The sequence below is a fragment of the Gadus chalcogrammus genome, chromosome 4 (genome assembly GCF_026213295.1).
Source record: "Gadus chalcogrammus isolate NIFS_2021 chromosome 4, NIFS_Gcha_1.0, whole genome shotgun sequence".
In the NCBI taxonomy this organism is placed as follows: domain Eukaryota; kingdom Metazoa; phylum Chordata; class Actinopteri; order Gadiformes; family Gadidae; genus Gadus; species Gadus chalcogrammus.
In genome coordinates, this window is record NC_079415.1 from 13,623,009 (window position 1) to 13,649,794 (window position 26,786).

The following is a 26,786-nucleotide window of genomic DNA, read 5'->3' on the forward strand; positions in this document are numbered from 1 at the left end:
GCTCAATTTCGAACAGTTGCCTGTATTTCCTCTGGGTGATATAAATCCTCGACCCATTAATAAACCGGCCGCTGGCCACAGCATCAATCTATGGCTGCAGACCAGAGTCCTGAGAACAGGCGCCTTCTCAGGTGGTCGGTGACCAGGCCCCGGACCAGTGACGGATGACCCCCTCCTGTGAATCACACATGACGATACCTGGATTTTATTACCCTGCGTAATCAATCAAATAGAAAATAGTGCTCATTAAAAAAAGCAGCATTTTATCTTCGAATCGTACGAGTTATATGTGCAGTTCAGTTAAGAGGTCGGCTGTTAATTAAGGAAAGATTGGAGAGAAAAAGCAAGAATAGTCTCCACTGATGAATCACCTGAAAGCACATAATGAAAACCAATAAAAACAGGCATGCAGTAGTTCCCACTATGCAGCACTCATATATGAAGTTTGTTGACCAATTCAGACCGAAGTAAGTACAGTTGTCATATTCACTTCATTTTATTTTTTTGGATCGGGCTTCTAATAATTTGCGCGCGTCAAATGTTTTATTTTTTTCATTAATGAGAGAAAACAAAGTGATGTGTCTCGTCTTCAGGACGTTTTTCTCTGCCTCTCCATTTAAATACCTGCTCGGGTTCCCGGACCCATAGGGTTGCAACCTGTTCATGACGTCAGGACCAGTTGTTTTGGTGCCTCTCTTTAATCGGAGGCGTCACACTTCCACCGGAGCCGAAATGGATCCATTCATGCACCGCGTTGGTCCTCCCGTAGCCACGACGCCCCGTGTCGGGGACTCTCCGGTGCCCGACCGCTGCTGTTCAGAGCAGCACTGACATGGAAACCCCATTACATCTGCACAACGATTTATATCACGAGCCGCAACAGCAGCGGCAGCAGCAACAGCAGCGGCAGCAGCAGCAGCAGTTCAACCACCACCAGCAGCAGTGTACCTACCAGCAGCACCACCACCAACACCAGCAGCAACAGCACCACCAGCCCCAGCACCACCTCCAGCAGCAGCAGCAGCAGCAGCAGCAGCAGCAGAACCACCACCACCAGCAGCAACACCACCTCCAGCAGCAGCAGCAGCAGCAGCAGCTCTACTGCAGGCGCGGGGATCGCTCCACTAAGCAGTACGAGCGGGGCTGCACCTGCAGCCACTGTGCAGTATATGATGCGAGGAGAGGCGACGTCGTCCGCGGGACATCGCCGACCACCGGGGCGGCAACTTTGAGGACGCCCTCGGTCACGTCTTCCCGGCGAGGCGGTCAGTCCCATAGCGTCTGCGAGCTCACTCCTGCTTCCAGCCATGGTAGTTCATCCAGACACCATCCTCCTCCGCCGCCTCCTCCACCTCCTCCACCTCCTCCTCCTCCTCCTCCCCCTCCTCAGCAGCAGCAGCGGGGCAGCCTGGGCAGCAGCCACGAAGAGAGTAACTCCTGTAACGCAATGAGCAGCTGCAGATACAACGGCGGCGTGATGCGTCCGCTGAGCAACTTGAGCTCGTCCCGCAGAAACCTACACGAGTTCGATTCCGAGTCCCAGCCTCTGCAGCCCATTTCCACGGCGGATGCGTCGGACACTCTAGCGTCTAAGCCTGACAACAACTCCACTACCCTGATGCCGTACTCATCGGGGGAAGGGGGTGGCGGCGGACACAGTGGCGGCAAATCGGGGAAAAAGAAGAACCAGAACATAGGGGAGAAGCTTGGGCACCGGAGGGCCCTGTTCGAGAAACGGAAGAGACTCAGCGACTACGCGCTGATCTTCGGGATGTTTGGGATAGTTGTTATGGTTATAGAGACGGAGCTCTCATGGGGAGCCTACGGGAAGGTAAGTGACTTTGTGCCCCTGGCCAGGACCACCTGGATGGGCTGACATTTGACTTATTCGATACTTAGTACAAGAATTATTTCAATGAGATGGTGCCATTGTTTTTAGTTGAATGTGCATTGGCAAAATAATAGGTGGCATGATATGCAATTGTGTACAGTATTTCAGATATAGTTGTTTGGGATAGGGTAAAGAGATACGGCCTGTGAAGAGACAGTGTTGTGGTAGATGAGGGAAGATCTAGAACATTGGACACATCAGTTGCACACTGTCCCGCACACACACACACACACACACACACACACACACACACACACACACACACACACACACACACACACACACACACACACACACACACACACACACACACACACACACACACACACACACACACACATGCACTTATGTGCATATACGCACATACACACATTTTACATCAGTAGCACACTGTCCCACACGCACACACACGCGCATACGCACATTTACACAGATACACAAACACACACATGAACAAACATGCACATGCATAAACGGATAAACACAACACACCCACACAAACACACACACATACTCACATATGCAGACACATACATGAGCACAGGCACACACACATGCGCACGCATAAGCACACACATATACAGGCTCACACACACATGCACGCACAAGCACGTATATGCAGACACATGCACACACACACACACGCACACGCGCTCAAGCATGCACACACATACATACACTTACGACCCAATAGGCTCACTTCAGCACTTCATGTTTTATGTACCATGAAGTTCCATAGAATAGAGTTCATACATACTAGTGCATAAACATCACAGATCCACACCTAGAAATCCTTATCTAACACAGAGAATGACCTGCTATACCACATGGGTCAGGTTATAGATAACTAAGTAATGTGATTTTAGATCAATACGTTGTGGTGTGCGTGGCTCTCATGTTGTGTCTCTCTTCCAGGAGTCCTTGTACTCGTTGGCTCTGAAATGCCTGATAAGCCTTTCTACCATCATCCTGCTTGGGCTGATCATCATCTACCACGCCAGAGAGATCCAGGTAAGAACCACGGCCTCCTCGTCTCCACCCATCTACACGCTGCGTTAAGTGGAGGTGCTTCCATCCTCTTCTGACAGCCAATGGGGAGTGACGTTGTTGAGGAGCGATGAGGTCGCCAGGTGAACTACGTGTGGCAGTCGATAAACCAGGCAGACGGTTTCTTTTTTTTTATGGTATATCTTTTATGGTTACGGCTGTGCTCTTCACATGGTCATCACTCATCTCTGTTCAGTTTGGCTTTACTGAGTCAGTGAGTCGCACCAGCTATGACATTTTACAGGATAGCAACAGTGGTCGGCTGTTCCATTAATAATTCCTTGGCTTTAAGAAAATATATTCAGAAAAGTCACCTGGTCTCTTGAGCGACACTTTGGACTAAACTAAATGTTACGACCTTGCGTCAGAGCATCGTTGCAGGACTGTGGTCTCCTATGGCTCTGGGCCACACGCTGCCTAATGGCGCTACACATCACGAGTGAGGTGTATGTTGATAACACTCAGCGTGCGTTACACCTCCCACACCTTAACAACTTAAGGTAGTATCTCGGAATACTGCAACATAGACAATTTTTTATATTTAATCCGTGCATAGTGTTACGAGACGGCTTCACCCCAGACACCTTTCGTTTGATCACACGCTCGACAAATAGCTTCAAGAAGCCTTTATCTGCTGCAGCAGTACAACAGCCCTTTTGGCTTTATGTTAAAAACCTACCAGAGTGAAATGGGGACAACACAGAAGGATGTGTCCACCGTGCTTCAGATTGCTGCAAAAGCTTTCTTTGTTTGGGATGAAAGTATTGCATGAAAACTATTTGCATAATTGTATACACAGATTATTTCTTCAGAAGCAGTTTTGTAAGAAGCATTCGGTGTGATTGTATTCTAATTGGATGAAAAAATATTTTTTTGCTCTCTCATTTATTTTTCTCACATTGCATGGCTACCAAACCACATTGTGACACAGAGTGCTTTCATTCAGTATTTTCGTTTGATGCTAGGAGTAGTGTAGCTGACAATACATCAACACACAAAAGCATGTTTTGTGTGTACCTGTGTTATTCAATGTGTGCATTTAGGTAAAGCTTCTATGCTGCGATTTTGTCAACGTATTCCTCAGTCTAATATAAGATTAGCTAGACATGTAAACCAGGCACCAAGGAGCCCTGAGCCGGGTTTCTTTCAGGCAGAAACTATTATTAGGCTCATAAAGAAACTCAAGATGAATTGTAATCCATAGAATGTTGCGCAGTCGGTCAATCCCTGAATCATATTCACAATAACCAAACTACACAATTGATTTATGTTCTATCATTTAAATCATTTTCTTTTCATTAAAAATGTTTCTATCTCCTACTTGCTAACCTCTCAGAACAGGCCCATCAGATCAAGAACACATAAGAAACAAAAAGGAAATCAACACCATCTCTCTCTTAAGTGATCTTTCTGATAAATTAATATTGTCTGAGGTGTTGGCCTGTTTAATAAAGCACGCAAGAAGCATACAGATGGATCAAATGTCTAAGCAAAGCACAATTAGCTCTGATGTCACAACAAGAACTCGTTCTAAGTTCCTCATACTTACCTCTCAGGTCCAGCCCAACTGAACCTCTCCCTTATCAAACAGTTTTTCTAAGAAGATATACCAACATCGCCAGATTTTAATATTGAGACATCTGCACTCACAGACTCATTAGCCAGTGGAATTCAATCATGCCCTATTTTAGAAATACTGTGAAGGAACACAGGGGAACCACATAAAAACATGGTTTCCTCTCTCTGATGTGAAAAGGTTCCTCGTTGTCCTCCTTGTTGATTACAAAACATTGAATGCAGAATCGAAACTTTGGAGAATCCATCAGGTTTACAATTAACTTCCTCCATACAAACCATCCTTATTTCTAACTTGCTCATTACGTTCTTCTTGCTTGTCTGATAATTACTTTACTCCAACAGAGGGCACCCCAGGTGGTCCAGAGGCTAGCATATCTAACCATAACCGTCTGTCGGTCTACCTATCCATCTACCTATCCATCTATCTATCCATCTATCTATCTATCTATCTATCTATCTATCTATCTATCTATCTATCTATCTATCTATCTATCTATCTATCTATCTATCTATCTATCTATCTATCTATCTATCTATCTATCTATCTATCTATCTATCTATCTATCTATCTATCTATCTATCTATCTATCTATCTATCTATCTATCTATCTACCTACTTGTTGGTCTGTATATCCATGTTTCTATCTGACATGTACAGTATGTCTATCTGTCTACCTAACTTGTCTGTCTCTCGGTCTGTCTCTATGTCTGTCCCTCTGCCTTGCTCTCTTCCTGTACATCCCTGTAAAATGTTTCCTTCCCACTGCATTGTTCTAAACGCTAATGTGCTGTTGGCCAACCCAGAGTAGGTCTACTGCTGCTGCTCACAGTGACGTGACAGACCGGGCTAAACACAGCCTCTTAAAATATAATGAAATGCCACACAGCACTTCAGCAGTCACATCCATCAGCATGCGAGCACATATCATGCATGTGCAATCTCATGTGCATGTCCGATGTAGATAGGGTGACTCCCGCAGATGAGATATGTGACATCCAGACCCTGAACAAGATTTACGAGTCCCCACGTGCAGGCAGAGATTGCATCTTGAAGACCGCACCTCATTTGGAAGTGTTTTTGACGGAAATGCAGGGTGGGTGGTTGAGAGGGTGGTTGGGAGGGGGGGGGGGGGGGGGGGGGGGGGGGGTTCAGTTCCGCCGGATTCGGTTGTCCCTGCAAGGCACACCTCCAAGTGAGCCGCTGCCGCTCGGGACAAGGTTAAATGCGGGGACACAAGCTGTCATTTGAAGAACATGTTTTATGCATTAAGATGGCATTGACAAAAGTCCACGCTGCCATGACTCAGATTGGATTCTTCAGGTCGCGAACGAGACTGTGCGAACGAGCTCCCGGTTGGGGACACTTACGTCCAATCCTCTTTTCACGATGGCTGATATGGCTAAACATCTCTAGTTTGGACCCGTGCATATATGTTGCTATCTGCTTACGTCACTGGTGTGTGTGTGTGTGTGTATGTCTGGTGTGTGTGTGTGTGTGTGTCCTTTAAGGTCCTCGGTTGACATGCTGTTGGTGTAAGTTGGAGGAAGGTTGAGAGTGTTTAATTGTCTGAGTAGTAAGGCCGGAGCTGTACGACACAGGCGGTGCGTGATAGAATCAGAGTCCGTTTTTATTCCAGCCTTGCCAAGTAAAAAACATAGAAGCTGTTCATGAATGAAATGATACGGTCCTGACAGCCGGTACGTATGAAGTTCAGCCACAATTTCAAACAGAAAAGTGAGCCCAGTTTTTTCATATTTTTTTGTCCACTCAGTAGCGAGTTTTGGTTTCTGCTCGTTGCACACCAAAGAACCGTCACGGGAGGCCGTTAGCGAGGAGGCCTTGCCCGGTGTACCTCTTTACTGTATTAGACAGTAGTGCTGAGTTCTCTGAAGCCATGCCCATGAAAGTCATCGTTCGTCTCTCTTTCATTCCCATCAGCAACAGAAAGTCGATGCTACGTTTAAAGGCATTGATGTGCGCACACACACAGACACAGACACACACACATCCCCCTTATTTAATTATAGAATTTATGTTAGCATAAGACAAAGCAAGCTTCAAACGAGTTGCACAACTCCATATCATACAGAAAGTGTCCCTCCTCCAGACTTGTGTATGTGTGTCTGTGTGTGTGTGTGTGTGTGTGTGTGTGTGTGTGTGTGTGTGTGTGTGTGTGTGTGTGTGTGTGTGTGTGTGTGTGTGTGTGTGTGTGTGTGTGTGTGTGTGTGTGTGTGTGTGTGTGTGTGGTATGTAGTCAGCCCCCGCCCCTCCCCGCCTCACCCTCAGCCATGGGGTCGGGTGTAATTGTTAGAGATACTGGGTGTAACTGCAGGAGAGATACTGTGGGTTTCTCAAATCTGACCCGGACGCGGTCTTGCGGAGCGGCCGGCCTGGTGTCGGGTGACCCGGTGCGGTGCGCTGACCTCTTTGTTTTCACTGAACAAAACAGGCGTTCAGGGATGTAAGACGCTCGCGCGGTCTAGCAGGGGCCGCGGGTCGTGTAGGGGGATCTCTCTGATCGATCGGTCGCCATTGATTGCGGTCTCAAATCTGATTCAGTGTGTTTGATTTCAAACAGACGGATGGGGGTTGCATGAATTATTAAACCGGTCTAACGATCACAATTAAGAAATGTTTGGAGGGTATTTAATTTTTGGGAGTAGGGGGTTGGGAGGGTACCAATAAATGCAAAATAATGAAAAGAAAGTTAATAACATTGGATGGCCACAAATTTTCAACAACTTTAGATTTACTCAGCCAAGTGGCCTCTTAGTGGCTCGCTTTGATATCATACATAAACCATGGCATGTCTAATTGGCCCGAACCTTTCAACCTAATTCACTAATGAGATTGAGCGATTTCAAGATATATGTTCCCATCTCCACATTACACAGATTAAATATTGAACTGGACTCCATTAGTTATATTGAGCCGCGCTGAAACCCCGCAAACAGCCCCGTGTGCAGGTGAGGTGCACCCTATGGGCCACGGCGCGCGGGACTTCCCACAAGGGATCGTGGGTAATGGAACGGCCCCGGGGACCGCGCGGCTCGTGGTGACGCGGGCCCCGTCTCCGCCGCATCGACGCGGCCTTCCCTTACAATGAGCGCACGGGATGCTTCTCCGGTGATTAAACTGCGGAGGTTTCTCTTTTCGTGGCGTCAGGACAAAACCCTGCGTCGAAGCGCAGGGGAGCTGACCGAACTAGCCTGACGTAGCCTTGCTGTCTGATTGGTACCTGCTCGCACTTTAACCTTCAGGTTAAAAATAATTCATGGTGCGTGACAAGCGGGTTTTTTCGGAGGCGATCTATTTCAGGAGTCCGTTTTCAGCACGTTTATTTTGATGTACTTAAGTATGTATAGGACCTATCAGTGTGTATACGTATGTAGCCTATATCCATTATTCATCCTTGAAACCATGAATCCAGCGCATCCATCCAACCGGGCCTAGTGATTCATTTAATTGATCCATTTTATTTAAGTTAACGTTGATGGCCATTGTAAAGGACCTGTAAGTGTTTGATTGCACAACGAGTCATCAGTCATAACGTTTTGTCTCCACCACTAACATGGACTGCTTGATGGTCCGAGGTAAAGGTCTGTACAGTGTTGTATTTCAGGCGCATTAACATAATTGCTACTTGCCAACAAGTAGGCCTAGGCTATCCTTCTGTAACCCGAGTTTTAAATGTTTAATTAAGTTATTATCAGTCACTAAACCTTGTCAATGATTGGGACAGGGATATTGTTGTCACTTTAATGTTAAACGCGCCGTGCTTGACACACTAGCATTAAATGTTACAATTTATGTTGCTAGCAGACACTTGTTAGTGAGTAAAGAAACAGAGTAGGAACAGCCTGTGTTTCCAGGTCTCCATTACAATCCTCTGGACGGCTTAACAGACCCTGGTTAGAGTTACACACACCTCCTGACAGATGTCTTCAAGGGGCTGGATGTTACTTATTTAAAACTAGCTCCCTTCTTCTTTTGACCCTGTATCAGGGGCCATTTTACCCATTTCTTGTGATAAGGCAAACCTCAAGCCCTATTGGCTGGGTTGTAAGAACATGTATACAGTGTATCCTTATTTAATTGTAGCAATATTTAGTTATTTTGTGTTTTGAATGGTGGAGAATTGTAAAGATAAATGTAGGCTACTAACCAACTTGTGATTGTCCATACGTCTAGTAATTTCCGTAGGGGCCAAAGTAGGCCGAGGCCTCCCTCTTCATAGGAGATGTTTCTTATTCTTTACGATTCATTATTGTTAATTCATCACTGTTTTTAATCTTCTTGTATCTATGCAACATGATTGGTTCTTTTCCACTTGCATTACACAGAACAAACTACATTGATGTGAGTTATGCAAAAGATAATAATCTCTGGTGCATGACTTGGTTACTCACCAACTGTTTATTTAGTATTTATTATGCACAGGATGATGCAGCAACATACCCAGCTGTGATGTATTTCAGCTTTTTCTCTAAATCACATTCAAATATAAAACAATTGCATATGAGTCTGTTCCCAATAAGGAACCTCCACGCATGATATGCAAAAAAAGATGCAGAAAACAATTGCATAACAGGAATGCAAATGACGTGTTTGGCCGATAAAATAAATGTGAAAAAGACATATGTGTTACCAAAGGTAGTAAAAGGAGTCAACCAGGGGGCAGCCGTCTCCTGCCGTTGGTTACTGTAATTCATCCCCCTATACAGACACACACACACACACACACACACACACACACACACACACACACACACACACACACACACACACACACACACACACACCTCCGACCTCCACCACCCATCGTCAACCCCGAAAGCTTCCTTGAATTCCTTTTGTTTTGTTTTTTTGCTGACAGCAACATTTTCCTTTTTTATGCCGGGCAGTGTGACGTCCTGTTTACAAGCTGAGAGAGGGGGGGGGGACGCACAGAGAGGCATGATGCTGTAAATGCAGCGTAGGCTAATAAAGCTAGATTTAATCTGCGTGGGATGGAGAAGGTGGAAATGGAGATGAGGAATCTCTTCGTCTTCTTCTTCTTCTTCTTCTGATGGGGCCATGAGCAGTTATGCTGGTCTCTCTAATTAGATGGGGGGGAGGGGTGTCAGTGACATGCTGGCCAATGAATCTCTCCAGACGCCTCTATGAAGCTGGAGATCGGATGGGAAGTGATAAAAGTGTGGAAGGGGTAAATAAATTATTAAGGGGGGGGGGGGGGGGGGGGCAGATGTTATCAGTGTTAGTGTGCGTGTCTGTGTGTTTATGTTTGTGTGTGTGTGGGTGGCTTCCGTTGTTTTTTTAAGACGAGAAAGATACCAGGTAGAAAGAGGCCACGCTAACCTGTGCTAAAGGCCTGTTGGTAAGAAGGGGCTAGCTATCGTGTGCTAGAGGATGCGCAGTAGGTAGAGGCCCGGCTAGTCTATACTCAAGGCAAGGTGCTAGGAAGAGGCAATGCTAGCATGTGCTAGAGGCCTGGCAGTACAAAGAGGCTAGCTAGCGTCTGCTAGAGGCCTGGCAGTACAAAGAGGCTAGCTAGCGTCTGCTAGAGGCCTGGCAGTACAAAGAGGCTAGCTAGCGTCTGCTAGAGGCCTGGCAGTACAAAGAGGCTAGCTAGCGTCTGCTAGAGGCCTGGCAGTACAAAGAGGCTAGCTAGCGTCTGCTAGAGGCCTGGCAGTACAAAGAGGCTAGCTAGCGTCTGCTAGAGGCCTGGCAGTAGAAAGAGGCTAGCTAGCGTCTGTTAGAGGCCTGGCAGTAGAAAGAGGCTAGCTAGTGCGTGCTACATGCGACAGATGTTCTAATCAGAGTTATGCTTTGGAGGCTGAGACGCCAGCCTCACGGCTGCTGTTCAGCTGGCCGTACCCCGCAGCCCGGCTCCTCATTCCACTAATGTCCCTCCAACAGCCATATGCTCCCAGAGTGCTAATGACACGTGACGCTTTTTGCTTCTTTCTAGACTTTTTTTTGTCAACTTTTTTCCAAAGAAGAACACAATCCAGCAAAGAACAATGTACCATAATAAAGATTTGAAACATAGTCATAATAACAAAAATACAGTAATATAACATTAATGGTGATGGTATTGTGCTCTCTCCTCCCGCAGCTGTTCATGGTGGACAATGCGGCGGACGACTGGCGCATCGCCATGACGTATGAGCGTATCTTCTTCATCTGCCTGGAGATCCTGGTGTGTGCCATCCACCCCATCCCGGGGAACTACACCTTCACCTGGACGGCGCGACTGGCCTTCACCTACATGGCCTCCAAGACGGACGCCGACGTGGACATCATCCTCTCCATCCCCATGTTCCTGCGGCTGTACCTGATCGCCCGCGTCATGCTGCTGCACAGCAAGCTGTTCACGGACGCCTCGTCGCGCAGCATCGGCGCGCTCAACAAGATCAACTTCAACACGCGCTTCGTCATGAAGACGCTCATGACCATCTGCCCCGGCACCGTGCTGCTGGTCTTCACCATCTCACTGTGGATCATCGCCGCCTGGACCGTCAGGGCCTGCGAGAGGTTAGACCCCCCCCCCCCCCCCCTCACACACCCCCCCCCCCCCCCCCCATCTCATGCTACATTGCTGCTAGCTAGCTCACTAGTAAAACAGTATAGCTTGTGATATCTTGCCCATGGGTCTTACCTTCTTTCTCACAATGTGTTGCTGCTAGCTAGCAAAGTGCTAGCGGCAGTGGTAGTTGTTCACTGTAAACCTTGTGATGTCTTATCTATGCCTTGCGTCTCACTAGTATAGCCTCATTGTAGCACCAAAGTATAGGTAAAGGATAAAGTATATGTATACATTTAGACATGATTAGATTATGATTATGATCTATTGTGTACTGGTCTACACAGTATAGCACTCCATCGAAATTTCTAATTGTAAGAAGAATTTAAAATATAAAAATACACATATATATATATATATATGTAGTATAGTGGTGCTTAGCTTAGGGGTGTCAGATGCTCTTAGTCCATGCCTGGCTGGGCTATGCTGAGTTATTCCCTCAGCTGTTTTATAATTTATGAAAGCGATTGGAAAGGCTACCAGGTGTCTGTTTGATGTATTATGTTGTGTATAGGATTGTGGTTGAAGATGTGTATCCTGTGCAGTAAAGGTGAGGTTTCCTTGGTTTGTTGTACAGATACCACGACAACATGGACATAACCAGCAACTTTCTAGGAGCCATGTGGTTGATCTCCATCACATTCCTAACCATCGGATACGGGGACATGGTCCCCAACACGTACTGTGGCAAGGGAGTGTGCCTCCTCACAGGCATCATGGTGAGGAGTGCTGATGACATGTTACTAGTCTCTCTAGACATCACATGCACATACAGTACCTCTCAAATATATATGTCCAGTATCGTGTTTTTTCAGAGTACTCACAGTGTGTGTGTGTGTGTGTGTGTGTGTGTGTGTGTGTGTGTGTGTGTGTGTGTGTGTGTGTGTGTGTGTGTGTGTGTGTGTGTGTGTGTGTGAGGGGTTGTGTGTGTGTGTGTGTGTGTGTTTGTGTGTGTGTGTGTGTGTGTGTGTGTGTGTGTGTGTGTGTGTGTGTGTGTGTGTGTGTGTGTGTGTGTGTGTGTGTGTGTATGTGTGTGTGTGAGGGGTTGTGTGTGTGTGTGTTGTGTGTGTGTGTGTGTGTGTGTGTGTGTGTGTGTGTGTGTGTGTGTGTGTGTGTGTGTGTGTGTGTGTTTGTGTGCGTGTGTGTGTGTGAGAGGTTGTGTGGGTGTTTATGCGTGTGTGTGTGTGTGTGTGTCTGTGTGTGTGTGTGTGTGTGTGTGTGTGTGTGTGTGTGACTGTGTGTGTGTGTGTGTGTGTGTGTGTGTGTGTGTGTGTGTGTGTGTGTGTGTGTGTGTGTCTGTGTGTGTGTGTGTGTGTGTGTGTGTGTGTGTGTGTGTGTGTGTGAGTGTGTAGTTGTGTGTGTGTTTGTGTGTGTGAGTGTGTAGTTGTGTGAGTGTGTGTGTGTGTGTGTGTGTGTGTGTGTGTGTGTGTGTGTGTGTGTGTGTGTGTGTGTGTGTGCGTTTTTGTGCATGCATGTTTGCGTGCGTGTTTTGTTTTGTTTTAGTTTCTGCCAACATTTGAGAAATGGGCCTGATGCTGAATTTTTAATTGTCTAAATACACTGAGGCAAAGCCATTCATAACCGGCACTCTGACAGGAAACTGTGAGCTCAGGAAAACTCTGCGGTTCTAAGTAAATGGATGGAGAGTTGACAGTGCTTGTTCTGCAGGGGGCCGGCTGCACTGCCCTGGTGGTGGCTGTGGTGGCCAAGAAGCTGGAGTTAACCAAAGCTGAGAAGCACGTCCACAACTTCATGATGGACACACAGCTAACAAAAAGAGTAAGTGCCCCTGTTTAGGTTACTGATAAACAACGTTTTGTAGAAGATGCCTGTTGTTATAGACCCTAGTTCTATGTATACAGGTATACAAAACCTAACAAAATGTAATTTATTTGTAACTTTATTTATAATGTGATATCGAAACGGTTGGGTGAATCCAATCACAGGGATAAAAAGCAAGAAGGGAGAACTGAACACCAGAACGATGTTTTAAACACACAGAGAACAGATCACAAGGGACAGAAACTGGAAAAACTGAAAGCCAGGAACACAGTTAAATCGAACAGAGTAATTGACACAGGGGGAACCAAATCCAGTAAGTTATACATGTGAACTAAATTTATGATCAACACAGGTGAATCAAATAATGTAATTAGCACTGGTGACCAGAATAAAATAAGCACGGTAATGAAGTCTAAGTGTTTGTTAGCCGACTCTGAGTATGTATATTTATTATATATATTCATAATAAAATATTATATATACACATTACTGTTCTAAATTTAATTTAGTCTAATGTCTAGACATTGATAATGCAGTTAATTACTATTTTAGCTGGAAACGTCCATTTCCAGCAATCACTCCTGTGTAATTATATTAGCACAGCTGAAAGCTGTTGAATAAAAGTGTGAGTTTTCATGGAAAACATGAAATTATCTGGGTGAATGGTAGTGTTTCTATGTATAGATATATACTTTAGATACATTTAAGATATTTGGTAGGTGTGAAGTGATACACACCCTGCTGCCCATCCCTTCAAGTTGAAACGGCCTCTTGTTGTTTTCCTCCACAGGTGAAAAACACGGCGGCGAATGTTCTCAGGGAGACGTGGCTGATCTACAAGAACACCAAGCTGGTGCGGAAGATGGACCACGCCCGGGTCCGCAAGCACCAGAGGAAGTTCCTGCAAGCCATTCACCAGTAGGTGCCCCGTTCTTAGCCCTGAGCACCGTGAGCCCACCGTGGGAAGCCCTGTAACCCCTGCTGTCCTGTCAGCGTGTTCGCTGACGCCCCCGGGTTCACAGACCTGAGATCTGAATTGTTTGACACCTGTAGCAGAAGTATGCCTCCATGACGTGGAACCATGTGGTACTGGTGTCCATAGGTTTCACCCGACCTGAATAACGTAACGAGTTCAACTTAGAAGGAAAGCAATATTCAGTCAAATATTTTGGCAATTTAGCAAAAGGTGTTATAGTCATAATCATAAAGGGACGCCTTTATGTCTTTGGGCGTAATCATTCTTTTGGCTTTTTATCTCTTCCTTCCTTTTTTAAGTTTGATTTTGTGTTCATTTACGTATTTATTTCTGTCTTTATTATCCTTCTACTCCTCTCAGTCCCAACCCCTCTCTTGGAACGCTGTGTGTTTCACAGCAAGGTGGAGGGAACACACATCTCTCTCTCTACACTCTCTCTCTCTCTCTCTCTCTCTCTCTCTCTCTCTCTCTCTCTCTCTCTCTCTCTCTCTGTCTCTCTCCGTCTCTCTCTCTCTCGGCTGGTCCCAAGTTCACCTGTCAGCTAGTCTCTTAGTGGGTCTCCTGGGATCCTTCAACTGTGCTCTAACTCCAGGACATTATTGATTTTTTAGTTTGACCTGCTTCTTCTTTTTCCTGCACCGACGCCGACAGCACACACACACACACACACACACACACACACACACACACACACACACACACACACACACACACACACACACACACACACACACACACACACACACACACACACACACAGAAACACACACAGAGTGCTGCTCTGTTAGATGCCATGTATTAAAAACTGTCACTGAAAACAACAGAGCTGAGTTATGAGTTCTAAATAATGTATTTCCTACGTTTTTTTGTTTTGATAGAAATCTAAATTCCAGTGAAATTGTTTATTGTTAGCTTTGTTTTATCGGTAAAACGTTCCAATAAGGGTACATTACTTAACCATAAATTACCATTAGTTAATTCCGTAATGATCATCAAGTTATAGTTAATTAACAGTTAACTCATGGTCTAGTAATAATTAACCAATGTTATTCACGTTCATGTTAACTAAGGTCTTGTTGTTGCGTACCTTCACCAAACCTAACCCTAACCCGTATGCTAACTTTATATAATAATGATTCATCATTACTTTAATTAATTAATTATTAATGATTGATGATGAATGATTATTACTACATTAACTAATGTTCATTAATAATGAATGTGCTATTATTGTAAAGTTTTGCAGATTTGCCTGTTCTATTTTCTGTATTTTTTATATGTATAGGTGTGCTATGTGGTCTGCTCTGTTTGCAACTTTGTTTTGCTCATGAATCTTCTTGTTTGTTTAAAAGACATGAGGAGGATAAACCACACTTAGTAATGGGCTGATGTCTGCTGCTGTAACCTGCATCCACAAACCTGCTGCTCACCAGCCTCATGCTACACAAGCTTCATGCTACACAAGCGTCATGCTACACTAGCCTCATGCTACACAAGCTTCATGCTACACTAGTCTTGTGCTACACTAGCCTCATGCTACACAAGCCTCATGCTACACAAGCTTCATGCTATACTAGTCGTGTGCTACACTAGCCTCGTGCTACACCAGCCTCGCGCTACACCAGTCGGCTACACTAGCCTCATGCTACACAAGCTTCATGCTATACTAGTCGTGTGCTACACTAGCCTCGTGCTACACCAGCCTCGCGCTACACCAGTCGGCTACACTAGCCTCATGCTAGACGAGCCTTGTGCTACACTAACCAAGTGCAACATTAGCCTTGTGCTACACTATTCTCATGCAACACTAGCCTTGTGCTACATTAGCTTTGTGCCACAACAGTCTTGTGTGCCACACTAACACCTTCAACCCCCAACCCCCAGACAGCCTAACATGTGAAAACAAGTTAAATCCACTAAGAGGTGTTCAGATGAGATACTAAAACAAAAACACAGTTATTGCTGTCTTTGGAAAAGAACAAGGTCCTTCTACCCCAGGACAGCCGCTCAGCCATCCCATCCTCATGATGGACGTTCTTTTACTGTTTGACTGAGACGATGTTCGGCCGACCAGTTGGAGCAGTTGCATTTCGCCTGGCACCTGAGGGAGTATATTGTACTGTATTTATAGCTTTGATTACAGTCGGCTGAGGCTTTAGCCTCCTCTCCTACACACACACACAGACACACAGACAACCACACAACCCCATGTACCACACTCGTGTTTTGACACGATAGCATTGATTAAAGCCTGGGAGCGGGACCTGGCCGACACCGGTCTCAAACCAAGGTGTTAGCACTACCTTGCACCCATAAATCCTGACACCAGATGTGCGGGGAGGCCACAAACCATAGCATCCATCATGTTTGTCCCGACACGTAGTCCGCCCAACGTGAAAATGACTAGATCTATAAAACCTCATCCATGCTTCTACCGAGACCCCCTCCATGTAACCTCGTCCCCGAACCCTATCTACACTCCCTCCTTTATCTAGCAGGACCTCCTCTATTAACCTAAAGGACTACAACTACCAGGACCTCCTCTTCAACTTATAGGACTACAACTACCAGGCTCCCCTGCATTGTAACCTTGAACGCCTCACGACCGACCGACTGTCCTCCCACACAGTCTCAACCTGTGAACAGACGAATCACTGCAGCTTTATTTGCCTCTGGCATATAAAAATGGCACTGTGAGTGGTTTGGGCATCTCTAGGTTTTCCCAGTAAAAGTCCCTGTCTAGTCACGACTGAGGGGGAAGTTACAGGTTACAGCAGCTAGACATTGAGGGGATGGTTTTCTGTGAATATATATATCTATCATGTTGAGCTGATGTTGTTGATAATTCATTTGTCTACTTCATGTTTCCTTTTTTGTTTCCTGTTTGTGTCGACACAATGCAATAGAGCTCGGAAGTAAGTGGTCGCCTCGCCTGTAGCAACACGGAGTGTGCATGCTGAGGACAGCTTGTCTTACAACCCCAATAATGAGACTTAAAAACGACACTCCCTCACGTTTGATAAGTGAAATTCATACCAGACGACCGCTTCTGGCCGTTAAACCATACAGTTTAATGTCTCTAGTTTCTTTTGGTTTTCATCAAGTGACGCAAAGTAGCATTCTTTGGACCAGGAATACCACACACAATGCTTGTTATGTTTTGTAGTGAAGTCACACAGCTATGCTAAGCGGCATTCCAAACGATCTTCATTCACTGAAACACATTATTTTAAGACAATTTAAGACAAAGACAATCCCAACACCATTAAGAGACAGGCCGTCCAAACAATAAGTATTATCACTAAATACACACCAGGTCATTTTTTAACTCAAGCATCCATTACGACTAATGCACTAACAATAACAAATCACATGAATTTCAATTATCTGTGAAGGAGGGTGTTTTTCTTTCCATTGTTGCATGAATGTGATGAACTATCTGAATCTTTAATCAGAAAGCCACTGATTAAACTCCAATCAACTCTGCTTTCACGTACCGAAGGATGACGTCTAGAGCTCACCAGGAGAGGCCCCCAACACACTATGACATGACCTTGGTGATGCGTCACCTCTCCCGGGGTTGTGCCAGCTAGCACTTAGCGGCCGCGTGCTATGAATCTGGGGCTCAGGGGTCATCTTTCGGCTTGTGGAACCAGTTTCTAACGCCTGTTACGACTACATCTGCAGACACATCTCCCCCTCCATTTCTCTCTTGGACGACATCGTAGCCTGAAGGCGCGCACTCGCTCACTGTTGATAATTGGGTCTGCTTCGAAACCCAGTGGCAGGTGTTACAGGAGCTAGCTTAGACGTGGGTGATGGTAGTAGCGCAGAATGTCTGCATGCGTCGGTGGTGTTGGGGGTGACACACCAAAGCATGCAGGCAGAGGTCCTAACAATTTGTTGGAGGACATTCGGACCAGTCTTGGCAGGAGATAGCCGATGCCCCGGCTTAGTTACTGATCCAACAGGCCTGTGTCTCCCCCCTCGATCCTGATCCTACCCGATGAGACGAAAGAACGGCAGGGAGAGAAGAGAGGAACGGGGATGATTGAGTAATTGTGTGTGTGTGTGTGTGTGTGTGTGTGTGTGTGTGTGTGTGTGTGTGTGTGTGTGTGTGTGTGTGTGTGTGTGTGTGTGTGTGTGTGTGTGTGTGTGTGTGTGTGTGTGTGTGTGTGTGTGTGTGTGCATTTGCGTGTGTGTGTGTGCATTTGCGTGTGTGTGTGTGCATTTGCGTGTGTGTGTGTGTGTGTGCTGGTCTGTTTAGCCCGGGGCTTCAGTGGATGTGGGGAACACACCGATGGGACAGAGAGAGATACACTGCTGTAACACTGCAGGAGAACGATGAGAGCGCTTAGCAATCGCAACAGAACCATCAGAGGAGGAGTTGAGCGTGGAAAAGCCCGCAAAACACACACTTCTCTGCCCACTAAATAGTTAAAAAAAGGTCATGATAATGATGGATAGAGAGAGAGAGAGAAAGCAGACGTTTTACAGCACTATTTGAGATTGGCCCCTGAGTGAAGGATAAGCAGCCATTGACCATGGGCGCGTTTTAACCTGATGAAGAGGGGAGTTAGAGCTCTCGGGGAGAATGCAAAGCAGGCGGATGAGTCACAGACACAAAAGGACATGTGGACGTAACGGAGAGGACACGCTGACCCCGACCAGTCACTCCACTATTGGTCATCCAGCCGTGAAATGTAGACCTCCTTAACAGGCCCGATGTCAACCACGCCTGCCATTGAACATGAAATACCTCCCACACCATCGCAGACGGGCCCTTCATTTGGTGTCTTTAATCTGATATATGATCCTGGTAATGGAAGTGCTACTTACGCTAAATGCATTCTCCACTCGACTTATTTATTTATTTGGAGTGTGTGCATTGGCGTAGCGTCGGGTTCCCTCGTGAGCCGTAGGGACGAGACGGGACACATTTTGTCATCTTCATATGGGACACCCTCTGATGGTTTCTTAGCTATCATCTACGCTCAACGTCTGCCTGTATGAGCCGCGCGGAAGAGACCCTGAACTGCATGACGAGCTGTTAGCCGCGCGTCTTTAAGGAGGTCCTTCTTCTTCTGTTTCCTCTCAATGCGTGCGTCCGAATCACAACCATCTTCTGGTGTTACTTCAAGTGCTTTGGTTTGATTAAGGGTGTTTGGTTTGATTAAGGGTGTTTGGTTTGATTAAGGGTGTATGGTTTGAATTAGGTGTGTTTCTTTTACCCATACTTATATATAAAACTCCATTATTTAAATGAATTCCCCCCCCCCCTGCCTTCAGTTTGAAACACTTGTCACAATCAAAACATTTGGATGAAAGCCTGATTAGACTAGAAAACGACATGAATTTAAATTCCAACGACTCACATTAATGCACCTCATAGCTAACCTAGAAAAATCTTGATTTTGATTATTAGATTCTTTTTTTGTTTATTTTTGCATTCAAGTGCTATAACAACTAGAAACATTGTACAATTAGCTGCTAAACAAACCTATGCTTGACGTAGGTGGCTTTGAAACTCCATAATTCACCCATTCAAATTTGGAAATGCTTGCCAATATTAAGTGCATATTCCCGATTTCTTTGTCATTACTTCCTATATTTTTTGTATTTATATAAACAATATATTTATATATTGTTTGCTCGTAATACATTAGACAGCATCATCTCTCTGGCATAACTTCCGGAGGACATTGAATTGGGTTTGATCTTACTTTACTCCTCTCCGTGACCGCTCCACTTGCATGAAGCTGAACCAACCAGAACCTTGCAATCCCTTGCATTTCTCTACACACCCCCATGTGCATGTCCTGGGAGATTCCTCCGTGTGTGTATGGCCTGTATGTGCACACCAAATGGTTTGGTCAATTCTAAATAGCCCCCTTTTTTTGTTTTCATTTGGGTTCTGAATGAATCTTGTGTTCAGATTAAGAAGTGTTAAAATGGAGCAACGCAAGCTGAATGACCAAGCAAACTCACTAGTGGACCTGGCCAAGGTAAGCTAGACTCACAGTTTACTGCTTGGTTTATGAGGTCCACACTACCACAGTATGTGCTGCTGCTACTGCTGCAAAAAAATAAAAAAACGCTGGTTGCTAGGTGGGACAGATTTTGAAATGCATGCAAATCCACTCTCTTAACTGTGTCCCGTGATACAATCAAAGTCTACAGGTGTCAAATAAACAGAGAGGCTTTTCCGTTCATGACTGTACGAAAAGCAATGAGGTATAACGCTGATGTATGAGTTCCACGTGCTTTCATTCAAAGAGATTCTGTGATGCGACATGTCTGAAATAACCCCCATGTTGGTTGGACAAAAGCCAAATCCCATCCTCACTTTCCAGGTATTTTCCCCAAGAGAGAGGGAGAGAGAGAGAGAGAAAGAGAGAGATTAAATGAGAATAACTTCTTCAGTGTGTTACGACCGAGTGCCACAGCTAATGCATCACGTTAGGTTTGTGTCCAGATGCACTAAACAGAAGTTGACACACCTTACAGGAGAAAGAGAGAGAAAGGGAACTGGGCCGGGCGAAGAGCCAGCCTGACACAGCAGAAACAGTAACCTGGAGAGGGAGACACACAGAGATCCGATGATTCAGCCAGTAGAGCGGGAGACAGAGGGGGGGAGGGGGGAGACAGAGAGCAAAGAGGGACTATAGGGAAGATAAAGGGGGAAGAGAGAGGGGAGAGAAGGGGCAGAAGTGCTTTGACATTCAAATGTCCTCACTGATCCAGTTGCCAACGTGTTATGAGAGATACTGGCTAACACTGGACAGTCACCCAAGTGCTAGAACGCAGCAACTCCAGAGGGACTGGCGCGATAAGATTCATTCAGCCTGTGACCACCATTCAACCCACCTAGCCCATTTTCATCGTTTTCATGAGGGTCTCTGACCAGGAGAGGGCACTGTAAGCCTTCTTCCTCGTGTCTCTGGGCTCCCCAGAGGATAGTTAGAGCTAACACAAAGACTGAAATATTCTTGGCAGCTGCATAGCCACTGCAGTACCATTTAGAAACCCCTCAAATTAAAATGTATCCCGTTATTATCAGGCCCCGCACATCGTCTATTTTTAGAATACATTATGAGTTCTGTTTTATTGCTATTCTCACCACACTTAAAGATAATAGCGTTGCTGGGGAATATTTCTCTCGTGTGAGTTTACTGTATCCATCGTGGAGAGCAACTGGATGGGCGATACGGATAGCTGTGGATCAATAACAATCGTACATATGTGCCTGCACCAGCAACTCTGTCCCCTGCTCGTTGCACACGTCAGCCCCTTGCTTTACTGCACTCATCCTCCTGCCTGCGGGGGTTTTATGTCCGCTCATTAGTTTTAAACGCGCTCCTCTCACACCACGTCGCTCTCGACAACATGACACCAGAACAGAAGGTGGAACAAGCTATGAAAAAAAGAATGACACTGTGCGTTGGCCAGTCTGATCAGTAATTTTGATCCATATTTATTAATTTGTTTATTAATTGAGTTCAATGCGAATTGATGAGTAACCGGACAGGCCGGCGGCATTCCTGAAACGTTAATTAGGCCTAGTCACAGGAACCCAGTCTGTCTAACGTTACAGATATTAAACCTAACAGCCTGCACACAGTCCAACGACAGGGGCAATGACAACCCATGCTTAAAACGAAAATAAGCTTTCCTCCCGGTTCACTGCATCCCTTTTTCCGCTTTAAAATATCTTAAATAATTTTGGGGGAATTTAGATGTCTAGAACTAAAATGAGACCTAGATAGCAAGAACCATAATGAGACCTAGCTAGATGGAAGCACCATGAGACCTAGTTAACTAGAAGCATAATAAGACCTAGTTAACTAGAAGCAAAATTCGACCTAGTTAACTAGAAGCATAATGAGACCTAGTTAACTAGAAGCATAATGAGACCTAGTTAACTTGAAGCCTGATGAGACCTAGATAGCTAGAAGCATAATAAGACCTAGTTGACTAGAAGCATAAGCATTTCAATAAACACATTTAATTTAACTTGACAAATGTTATGACAGTCAAGTAACATCACCACTTAAGGTTAAATTTGAATCTTTATATGAATGTCTAATTAAATATTGGCAATTTAAAAATATTCCCAAATAAAATAATATATATTATAATTAAATGACTACTATTATAATTAAATGAAATTCGTATTCCATTCCATTAATACAAAAAATTCTACCTCCATCACCAGGGAACTCCATATTAATAAGTATGTATAAGCATCTACTGATAAGCACACTAAAAAGCCCTATTTAGTGGTTATGTATGAACCATCAATGACCCCAGTATTGTAGACTGTCCGTCACTCCAGACACGAGAAGGTACAAGGCAAGTGATGACTGCTAACCGCCTTTCTCCCCCCTCCTTTGTCCCACTTCTGAAATCCTATTCAACTTCTCAATTTAACACTATTTCTAACTGTATGAGATATTGAGAGTTGAAAATGTAAACAAGAAATGAGGTCACTATATTGAAACAAAATTCTAACGTTCACTAGTTTGATCCAATCAAATATTAGCAAAAGTCTTTGTTGCGTAACACCAGAAGGATAATCTGTTGCTCAGTGAGAGAAAAATGGCTTAAATAAGAGTTTCAAATCTGTAGAAAAAATAAAGCATTTTAGACTTTTCAAATGTATTGGTTAATCCCGAATTAGCACAATGACTTGAATCCTTGCTACATTGGAGTAAGCCTATAAGAGGGTCTCTGGACATCCCATCGCAATGACTGCGTCCCTTTCTGAAGTATAAGCTTTAGAATGTTATTGGTCGTAATGGTGTTCATTGTTTAGATCAATCAATCGTAAATTGTTTGTCATTATAGGGGGGGAGCTCGGACAGTTCCAAGCACAACATTGTTGTGTTTGAAACTCCCCGGGTGTTTCTGATGCAAGAAATGGCGAAATAAAGTTACGAATAGCCTAGTTGACAGTATATTTATGTTTATTTAGGTATCGCCATGTGTTGTTCGCAATGCGCAATCTGTTTTTTTTTTTATTGTTATTATATTGTTAGGATATGTAAGCTCTGTTCTTGTTCTGTATTATATTTTTTGGAGTGGTATTAACATTGATAATGGATTTGATAATTCCTGATCCATTCGTTTGTGTATCGGTGGAAAAAACCCCTCTGTTGTCTGTTTGCGTGTCTGTTTGCTTGCGTGCGTAGGGTTTAGGATATCATTGGTTGAATTTCAAGCCTGGTGTTTCCCCTGACATTCTCAGGTCATCCCTGAAATGTTTAGTAGTTAGCATACTTGTTTTGACTTTTGTATAGTCTGACTGGAAATAGACAGAAAGCAATCTTTCCCCCTTTTGCACATTTTGCTTAAATTCCACAACAAATACGTGCCAGAAGTGCACTTACAAAATGAAGAATGGAGAGGCAAAGCAGGCCACGGTCAAACCACACAACTATTTCAGAAATTCAGCTTTTCATGTAATTTAAGGATGGGAAATGTGCCTAAATATACAAAGAATGTGTTGGTGGCTAAATATGCAAAGAAATCCTTCAGCCCAACACAATGACCCTCACCAATCCATATCTGAACCCCTAACTGGGAAGAGATAACACTGTGTACTCTCCCTCTCTCTCTCTCTCTCTCTCTCTCTCTCTCTCTCCCTCTCTCTCTCTCTCTCTCTCTCTCTCTCTCTCTCTCTCTCTCTCTCTCTCTCTCTCTCTCTCTCTCTCTCTCTCTCTCTCTCTCTCTCTCTCTCTCTCCCTCTCTCCTCTATCTTGTTATCTCCCAGACCCAGAACGTCATGTACGACATGATATCGGACCTGAACGAGCGCGGGGAGGACATGGAGAAGAGGATAGCGCTGCTGGAGGCCAAGCTGGAGACGTTGCTAGGCAACCTGCAGGCTCTGCCGGGGCTCATCAGTCAGGTGATCAGCCAGCAGCACAGAGACTTCCTGGAGGTGCAGCTGCAACCCTACGACAAACACAGCCCCGACCGCTCGCAGTCGGTGTCGCGGAGGCGCTCGTCCTCCACGGCCCCGCCCACCTCCTCTGAGAGCAGCTAAGGGTCCCGGGAAGAGGAAGAGGAGGAGGAGGAGGTGCAGCCGCAGGAGGTGTCGGAGGAGGGGCAGGAGGAGGAGGGGGGTGGGGGTCTCTTCCACTGCTGGAGACGTTTGCCATCATATGGCCGAGTTGCATTTATCGTAAAGCCTTATGGTTTCAGTAAGTTTTATCCCAAAAATTCTGATGACAGAATCAAGAGATCGGATTGTGATGCACATACGATGCGTTCTCACAATGGATAACTTCATGCTGTTATTTATTTTTTATTACCTCAAAAGCAGAGTTGTTATCCACTGGTGACTTGACCGCGAATAATGGCGCTGTCCTCAGTCAAATATCAACCTTTATTTAAAAAAAGGAACCGATGGGAAGACGACACAACTCCATCTCTATGCAGAGGTATAGCCAGTTCTAGGTAGCGAGGTTACCACGTGTGAAAATATTGCACTAAAATAGTGCTTTCCACAGACTCTTTTTTGTGCTTTTTTCTGGCTTGAATCAGATGCAGTGTTCCTCAAAGTAAACTGAGAAACCGGGCAGCCTGTTAGCCAGAGAGCTTCACAGTAACACTTCTCTTGAGGAAAATAAAACGCTGGACTAACGTGACCACAAGAAGGCAGAAGACCATCCTCCACTCTGCCACTCAGAGAAACCTTATGAAGCTTGTAATGAGGATGGGGGGGAAATGCATATATCTTTTAGGTTAGAATACAACACTAACCCCTACTATAGCGGTCTTCCATGTCAAGAGTGCCCCACTAGAATGACTATTTTTGGGGAGACATTGCTAAACAATTTAATCCTCTAGTCAGAATTAATGCATCGGAATCTGTACTTGCACTTACTTTTTAATCAATGCACTTCAATGCTGACTGACGTATTATTATAAGGATGCGTTGCTGATGAAAAGACAAACATTAGAGATGTTTGGGCATGGGTTTATTATCTTGTTTCTCCAGCTAATGGCTGATTGGTTGAAAGGGGTTGTTTCCAACGAGGAAGCAGTTCCTTGCCGGGGTCAACTGAAATGCAAACCAACTCAATGTAACGTGAATGTCTTAGCCCCTGTCCTGTGCCATCTATGCTAACTGTCACCCCCTCAGCCGGGCAACAATATGCTGAGAAGTATGTTACCAAAACCACATCTACCTTTTAAGAAAAAAACATATTTTTATATTTTCAACGGGAGAAGCACACCTCTTGCAAGAACAGCAAAACCACGAGATAATGAGGGGTACAAATGGACAGTGTCAGCATATATTGCATATGTGTCAACATATCGGACAGGGGTTAAAATATGATAAGGACATCTATTTGGTTCATCTGACCTCAACAGCCTAATCATATAATGTGTCGTGTTTTATTTCAGATATCATTCATATCAAATACATCGGACTTCATTGTTGGTAAAAAAAAAAAAAGTTGAATGTAACGGTTTTAAGTTGATAGTTTTGTGTGGCCTGTAATTTTTATCCTACCCAACAGCTAAGAATGATCCTGGTTATATACTGTATCTTAAACCAAACTTCTGAAACTTCACAAGCTCGTCTAAACTCTCTCCATGTCGACCCTTAAACAGTATTTAGACTACAGTTGTTAAGAGCATTTTAGTGAATCACTTCTCTGGTGACGGTCACCTGTCCAGTCCATTCTCCAACCATGTTTTTAGCACAACCGACTCATTAGGTTAACCAGTCAGTCAAAAACCAAATACCACAAGGATTATAGATGTTCAGTTCAGGAACTCCAGCAACATAGAAACCAATGAGAGGTTATACTGTATGCGAATAAGATATTAAACAATAAAATAATACTGTCTGGTGAAGTTCATTGTGTGTGTGTGTGTGTGTGTGTGTGTGTGTGTGTGTGTGTGTGTGTGTGTGTGTGTGTGTGTGTGTGTGTGTGTGTGTGTGTGTGTGTGTGCATAATCAGGGCCGTCGATAAGGGGTGAAAGGTGATGACGATTCAGGGGGCCCACAGCCCAGGGGGGGCCCACAAAAAAAAAAAAAAAAATTTATTCTAAATTATTATTATATCACCAGCCCATAGTACTTCCATAGTACACCACCACCACCCCCCCCCCCCCCCCCCCCCCCCCGTCAACAATTGCTTTCCCCGGTCAACAATGTGCTCCTTCCACCCCCCCCCCCCGTCAACAATTCAGCGCAGGGGGGCCCATCAGTAAATCTTGTCTAGGGGCCCAGGAATTGTAGCAACGGCCCTGTGCATAATACATTCACTTGAATAAATAAAAGCTGCTAGTTCTCTGAATTAACGACATAATTGATGTGAAAGAATTCTGCTCTGTTTTCTGAATTAATGAGATACATGAGATTTTGAGAGATACCACAAAATCTTGAGAGAAACTACCGTTTATGGAGTTGGCCTATGGTTGCTGCTGCTTATCAGCCTCGCCCTCCAAAGGTGATTTCAAGTAGGCCTACGGGTTCGATATATGGTATCTGAGGTATTGGTTAATATGTCAAATGATGTAGGCCTAATCAAACTGTTCGCTTGACCACACGTAACGGAAGAGAATGCATTTTAGATGCATCATCTTATATCCAAGCCATATCGGTTCAATCCTGGAGAAACGCCACAAAGTCAAGCAGATCGTAATGGGCTTTCCTTCTGAACAACCGCAAGGTAGACTACTGAGGTTCACAAAGGAGACGAACTATTAAATTAGGCCCATCTCTCTACGTCTCAAACATAAACCAAAATAAAAATGGATTAGACTAAACTCAACAGGCGGGAAATATTTGCTTCTATGAAATCGAGCTCTCGAGTGAATGACACTTTCTGTATTTTGAGGATCTCATTATTTCAGAAAAACAAGCATTTTTCTTTTTATGAAAACCTTTCTCAGAAGTCTGAAA

At 44.8% G+C, this 26,786-nt stretch overlaps 1 protein-coding gene across 1 annotated transcript; it reads left to right on the forward strand.

Moving 5' to 3' along the window:
• Positions 1-832: 832 nt before the first annotated feature.
• Positions 833-23,909, forward strand: kcnn2 (potassium calcium-activated channel subfamily N member 2). The gene is made up of 9 exons (XM_056588771.1): positions 833-915; positions 1,099-1,831; positions 2,807-2,902; positions 10,636-11,054; positions 11,681-11,822; positions 12,772-12,882; positions 13,676-13,803; positions 19,797-19,866; positions 23,634-23,909. Exons 1-9 carry the CDS (start codon positions 833-835, stop codon positions 23,907-23,909), a joined length of 2,058 nt encoding a protein of 685 aa, XP_056444746.1.
• Positions 23,910-26,786: the final 2,877 nt, after the last annotated feature.

Excerpts from the sequence above, each read along its gene's own strand:
- kcnn2 (XM_056588771.1), top strand. The coding sequence starts at position 833 with ATGGAAACCCCATTACATCTGCACAACGATTTATATCACGAGCCGCAA. Across the intron at positions 916-1,098 it reads CAACAGCAGCGGCAGCAGCA|CTACTGCAGGCGCGGGGATC; the intron begins GCAGCAGTTCAA and ends GCAGCAGCAGCT. Across the intron at positions 1,832-2,806 it reads CATGGGGAGCCTACGGGAAG|GAGTCCTTGTACTCGTTGGC; the intron begins GTAAGTGACTTT and ends TCTCTCTTCCAG.